The sequence below is a fragment of the Phalaenopsis equestris genome, unplaced genomic scaffold (assembly GCF_001263595.1).
Source record: "Phalaenopsis equestris unplaced genomic scaffold, ASM126359v1 Scaffold000054, whole genome shotgun sequence".
Lineage (NCBI taxonomy): Eukaryota > Viridiplantae > Streptophyta > Magnoliopsida > Asparagales > Orchidaceae > Phalaenopsis > Phalaenopsis equestris.
The window spans coordinates 1116025-1122024 of record NW_018164496.1 but is presented as its reverse complement, the minus strand read 5'-3'; the positions used below and the strand labels follow the sequence as shown (position 1 = coordinate 1122024).

Sequence of the window (6000 nt, the reverse complement as noted above, 5' to 3'; positions counted from 1 at the left end):
TGTTGTGTTAATCTAGTTGTCTCTAGAAATTGTTTATGTATTTTTGCACATTTTTCATGTGGATTAGGAAGTTTTGAAAACCGTTTTGTGGTTAGGTGGTTAGGAAAACCGTTGAGTGGTTAGTTAGTTTTATTTTCAGAAAAATGTGATGTATTTGCTTATAAATTAAACCAGAAAATGTAGAGGGTGTGAACTACTAAAAAAATTCTTCCATTTTTGTTGGCGTTTAAAATTTGGTTTTGAAAACCAACAGGATCTAGATCAATGGAGATAGAGCTGCAAATAAGTTGAGCTTCAGTGAGCTTAAATGATGTTATGTTCAACTAATGAAGTAAATGGGCTAAAATTTTAGTTTATGCTTAATTTTTTTGTTTAGCTAGCCGAACATGAGCTATTCAAGAACACGAAGCTTACTTAAAGTCTAATATAAATTAATATATATAGATAGATGGATAGGTAGATAGATAGATAATGCATAAAGCATTTCTGTATGAACTGAGCCAGGATGTCTGGCCTTTTTTATATGAGATTGTGAGTGGCCTTGATTTTTGCTTGCATCATCTCCAAAATTATCATTGCCCTATCCAGTATCTATAAATTCTTATATTCAGTTTGTTATTTTTTCTAGGTTGAAGCCTTCTGATGGGAAGAATACATTGAGTTTGAAGAGACAGAAAGTGAGGCGTTTTATCTTCTATTCTCCACTTTTTATTATTTCTTGATTAACCAAAAGCTCTCTTATCCGAGCTTCTAAAATTGTTCAATAACACAAACTTCTGATTAATCGTTGGTGTCATGGTAAAGTAATATGGTGGTTATATTAAACATTTTTCATTTCCTTTTTTAAATTCCTTCTATTTCTCATACTGCTTTTAGATCATGTGTGCTTAACATTTTAGCATATTGTTTTGACTTCCTATTTTTGCCTTCTTCACCCTTTAGTGTTTCTAGGATTTTCTTTTGGGTATGCTCCATTATAACATACACTTTAGTGGAATAGTTTCCATGTGGGTTGTCTGTATTTTTTTTGGGCGTTTGTCATTCGCTGTACACCTTGAATGCTCTTGTGGCTGTGAAAGGGTTAAAATGTTATACAAGAACTCTTCATAAAATTTTTTAATCTGTTCTAAATTTAAAATAACACATTCATTTCCTATTCTACATGATGGAGACTTTATCGCTTCCATAATAATCCCTTTTGGTAACTTGGGGGTTTTGCGTGATTTACTTTCATTATGCGTTGACCAATTAGTGAATAGAAGAATTAAACATCATTGGCTTGTAAAGAAAGTGAAACCTGTATATTTTTTATATTAAGTGTGCTAATTAACCAAATCTGGCTCAAAAAATTTAATCCTGAATACTGTTGTTTGGTTGCTTATATTAATGAAATCTTGCGATGATTTTGATAGGAAGGAGACCAATCAGTTTACAGTTTTGTTAATTTGGGCTTTCTAATGATTTATTTTTTTATATTTTTTATCTTTAACATTTCATTGATTTGCTTAATATTTTTTGTTAATTAAAATGGCATTTTACGCAATGCTTGGCTTGTAATGTTTGTGTTTTAAACATTCCTAATTGGGTCAAATCACAAAATTGCGCCCTCCTTAATCCTATAGTTTTGTAGTGCTTCAATTTGGTCCCCTTAATCCTAGAGTTTTGTAGTGCTTCAATTTGGTCCCCTTACTATTAAAAATTGATCTCAATTGATCCCTTAGAGACTCAATTGAGACCAATTTTGTATAGTTGAGGGACTAAATTGATACAAATTTTGTTTCATAATTTCCAACGAGGGAGTAGGGACTAAATGAGATCAATTTTCAATAGTCGAAGGAATAAATTGAAGCACCGAAAAAATTTGGGACTAATTTGCCCACATTTAAATAGTCTGAGGTTCATTTTGAGTATTATTCCATTGCTAATTGTTATACACGATGCCACAACGTGGCAGACTCAGGATGTTGTTCTTTTGGATGAAGAAGATCTACAACCAAAGGATCTAGACAGATATGCTTCTGATGACAGGTCTTCCATTTTCTGTTGAATTATAAAAAAAAAAGCTATTCGAGCTTTTCGGTTTCTCATTTACTTGGTCTGCAATATTTTAATGATTTTTTTTTTCAGGAAGGAAACTAAGATTTATTATCCATCAAGGTACATCTCATAGACAAGCATTCAACACCTACTTATTTAGTTCTTTATTTGATGGAACTTTTTTTTTTTGCTTGTACTCTGTTCCTGAAGGGATCATCCTGAGGCTGTTGAGCTTTCTTTCTCAGACTTGAAATGCCTGGAGTCAGAACAGTATATATCGTCGCCTATAATGAACTTCTATATTCGGTGAGCAATCATCAGTTTATGGTTTCTTTACCAGTCTATCTACTTTGGAGAGGCATTTGTTTATTACTTGGAAGGGGAAAAGTGTCAAAATGGTCCCCAACTCTTTGTAGGGGACCATTTTAGTCCCAAAGTTTATTAAAGTGCCGCTATAGTCCCCAGACTCTTCTAATGGGGGCTAAATTAGTTCTCTCAGGGACTGTGTCAACTCATATTAAAAGAATGGGGACTGATTTGGAACTTTGAAAGATTGTTGATCTAAAATGACGCCATGTGAATAGTCAGGAGACTATTTTGAGACTTTGCTCTATTTGGAAGTATAGAATTACCCTAGTATCTAGAGCAGTGGTTTTGCTGTTTCTATTGTGATTTGTAGGTCATTGATTTGAGTTACGAAAACAGCATATCCTCAAATATAGGCTCAAGGTGCTCATCAAAACCCTAGTTCCTCGCATTGACAGAAGCTTCTTGAACTGAAAAAGGCCCTTTATAAGATCACGTTGGATTCTGTGCTGGATTTGTTCTTCACAAGTTGAATACCATCACATGATTTACCAGTTCTAAGGTTAAACTGATTACATATGATGATGATCGTGATTAGAATGGACATTTTCTTGTGAATATATTTAGTACAAACTCAAACTACACCAAATCGTCGTAACTATTTCCAAAGGCACTAGCCATCTCCGGTGCCCAAGAAGTCTGTGCATGTAGGAATGACCACTGCTTTATGGATGAGAGAAATGTTGAAGTAGTCCCCTGATTTTTTTGTAATGGGTCATTTTAGTCCCAAAGTAGTTCCCTGATTTCTTTTGCAATGGGTCATTTTGCAATGTGTCAATTTAATTCTCTGCCTCTTTTTATATGGGTTAAAGTAGTCCCTATGGAGGACTGTTTCAGCCCTAAGTTAAACATTCTGGGGATTAATATAACAATTTTATTGACCCTGGGACCAAAATGGCCCCATAAAATTTGGGGACTATTTTGGCACTTTACTCCTTTATGGATTAAGGTTATAATTTATGCTACAATACCTTTAACTTCTTGTTTTATGACTTGGAATAGCAAGGTCTAATAAGTTATGTGAACTGGAAAAAATTGGTCTGCTTGGCCCGCACAACAGCTCTGAGTTTATTTCATTCCTAGAGTCTAGCTGTTTGGTACAGAATTTTTTCTTTAGGATGGGCTTTACATCTACTTGATAGTGATTGTAAAATAATCCTCTAAGTTTGACACATTTTTTCTGCGTTTTTGTTACCTATTTTGTTCCATCTTGTTAGAATTCTGTGGTATAACTTAGAATTGAGCTTACTTGAATGTTGAAAAAGTAGCCTATTCGCCAGTTGCTTGCGTTGCTTCTTGTTTCTATGTCGAAGGAACTAATTTTTCATGGATTAGCAGTTATTAAAAAGATAGAAACTGTCAGCAGCCTAGTGTAATATTCCATGTTATCTACACAATCATTTTCAGTATTTTATTTTGTAGTCGATGCTTTACTATTTGCACATTTTCTTTTGTTGCATGTTGTGCATATACTTCATAATCTGGGACTTTGAAAATAACATCCTACTTATATTATTAAGATCTGGTGACAAGGCTGATTCAGCTGATCATTTGGGCTCATTTCTTTAGTGAGCCTGCCCATTTATTCCATTTAGATTTTTGGAACTATTTTTTTTTTCTTTGCTTTAATTTGGGATCTGGTTACCTGACAGACCTGTCCTTTGTTTTCCTTCAATTATTAAAATATTGACTGTTTGGGCTAAAGATATGACGGGGGAGCTAATTCCCACCCAGGCAGGATCGGGTGGGATTTCCGCCACATACCTGATTTTTCCAGCCTGCACCTATGGCCAGTCATTGGGGCCCCCTTTTTTGCTTTATTTAAAATGAGGATTTATTGTTGTCTTACTGTAAGTATTATGTGAGGAGAACTGTAAGGACATATTTTGCTTGATTTTTATACAATTTGGAGCTTATTTATCCGTATTTTTGCACTTAGGAGTGCTGTAGCTTACTTCTTCAAACAGTGAGCCTTTATCTTGATCAAGAGTAGGTGGTAGAACCTCCCGACGTCCATCTTTCATTGGCCAAGCCGCTGACCCCTTCTTTTTTGATTTTTTATTATTCCTCCAGGACAGCAGCCATTGCTGCTCCCATCTTCCAAATCTTAATTGGTTCTTATATTTACCCCTTCTCTTTATTCTAAAAACATCCCCAACCCTCATATTGATTTTTATACACCAACTAGGATGTCAGGATATGATTAAATTAACTATGGAAGTTTCACCACATCAGTAATTGCAAATGCAATAGATTAGTTGTACTGATCAGCAATTGAATATTATGTAAAGATAGGATGTAATATATTGATTATAAATTTGATGTCTGTCTCTATTTTGTTTGCTCATTATACTCGATTAACAACCCACCAGGACTTATTAATGTGATTCTTTTATAAAGTGTTTGTTTGTAGTTTTCGAGAGCCGAGAAAGGTTGGTTTGATGCATTTTTTTCAGGTATTCTGAACTAAGCTTGCCCAAGCTCTGATATTGCCTTATTGAAAGTTCTTTCTAAACATATGTATAGATCCTTACATATGTTTTCTGTACAAGGTGAGAGATGACTTCTGATCAATCAATTGTTTCATGTCAGATTTCTTTTTTTGTTTTGCTCATACAATCATTCAAACTTCTTCTGGGCCATTTTAAAAACTGCAAGCCACATCCTACCTTGATTTATTTATGTTTTTTTTTCCACATCTTGCGTGCTTTTCTTTTAGCTTTCTTGTCGGGTGTGAGAACAAGTTTACCGGAAACTGGAATTGTGAATATACTTTATTGTATCTGACGCGAGAGCTTACCTTAAAAGAAAATACTACGGTATTGTAGCTGCTACAGTACCATAGAAATATTATTGCGGGAGGCACCGAAATAACCCAGTTTTTCTTATGTTTTTTTTTCCTATTGTTCTTCATTCTTTTTTAGTCATTTCCTATATATTTGTTGTATTAGGGTTTGGAAGTTCGTTGTGTTTTGTTTAGGACAGCCGCCATCATCCGTTTTCTCCCTTCGAGGACTGTATCCAAGGGCTTTAGTGGTGCTCCTGCATCTCTCTTCAGAGTCTCTCTGTCCCTGCTGCAACCCTCCAGACAACTTCCTGTAGCTGACTTCCTTGCCGTTCCCTCTTCCCCTTGCTGTCCGTCTCCTATTTTCACTGCCGCCGCTTGTCAACTCATCCACTTACTCTCCACTGCCAGAATCTGCACCTATACCTAGCCCCCTAAATGCCCTCATCTTGGACAACCACGCCACATCAATATCAGGTGCGTGCTTGCTGTTCGGGACCCTGGAAACTGTCATTTTTGCCATTTTCTATTTGCTGACCACCTCGTCCACTTTCCCACCACCTTCTAACCCTCACCGATCCATCTCCACCAACCTTGATCAAACCCTAGCCATGTGTCGTGTGTCAGGTGTGTTGTTATTTTCTATTTCCGTTTACTTTGTTGTAATTTTCCTTTCAATATATGAGCTGTAACATCTTGATCAGTTTTCCAGCAATAATGTTTGATTTTTTTTTAATTATGATTTGGGTTAATTTCGATATCAGTATCCACTTTTCTTACTTGCTTTTATTTCCGGTTTCCTTTGGTTTCGC

The 6000-nt window shown here is 35.5% G+C and overlaps 1 protein-coding gene across 3 annotated transcripts in view; it reads left to right on the top strand.

The window, feature by feature from the left end:
* LOC110019329 (ubiquitin-like-specific protease 1D) overlaps positions 1–6000 on the top strand; it is a 42455-nt gene that overhangs the window by 13895 nt on the left and 22560 nt on the right. For all 3 annotated transcript variants that reach the window (XM_020716955.1, XM_020716954.1, XM_020716956.1), the window contains exons 5-8: positions 629–677; positions 1955–2028; positions 2128–2157; positions 2248–2343. In XM_020716955.1, coding sequence (XP_020572614.1) covers positions 629–677; positions 1955–2028; positions 2128–2157; positions 2248–2343 — 249 coding nt within the window. The remainder of the gene's footprint in view (positions 1–628; positions 678–1954; positions 2029–2127; positions 2158–2247; positions 2344–6000) is intronic.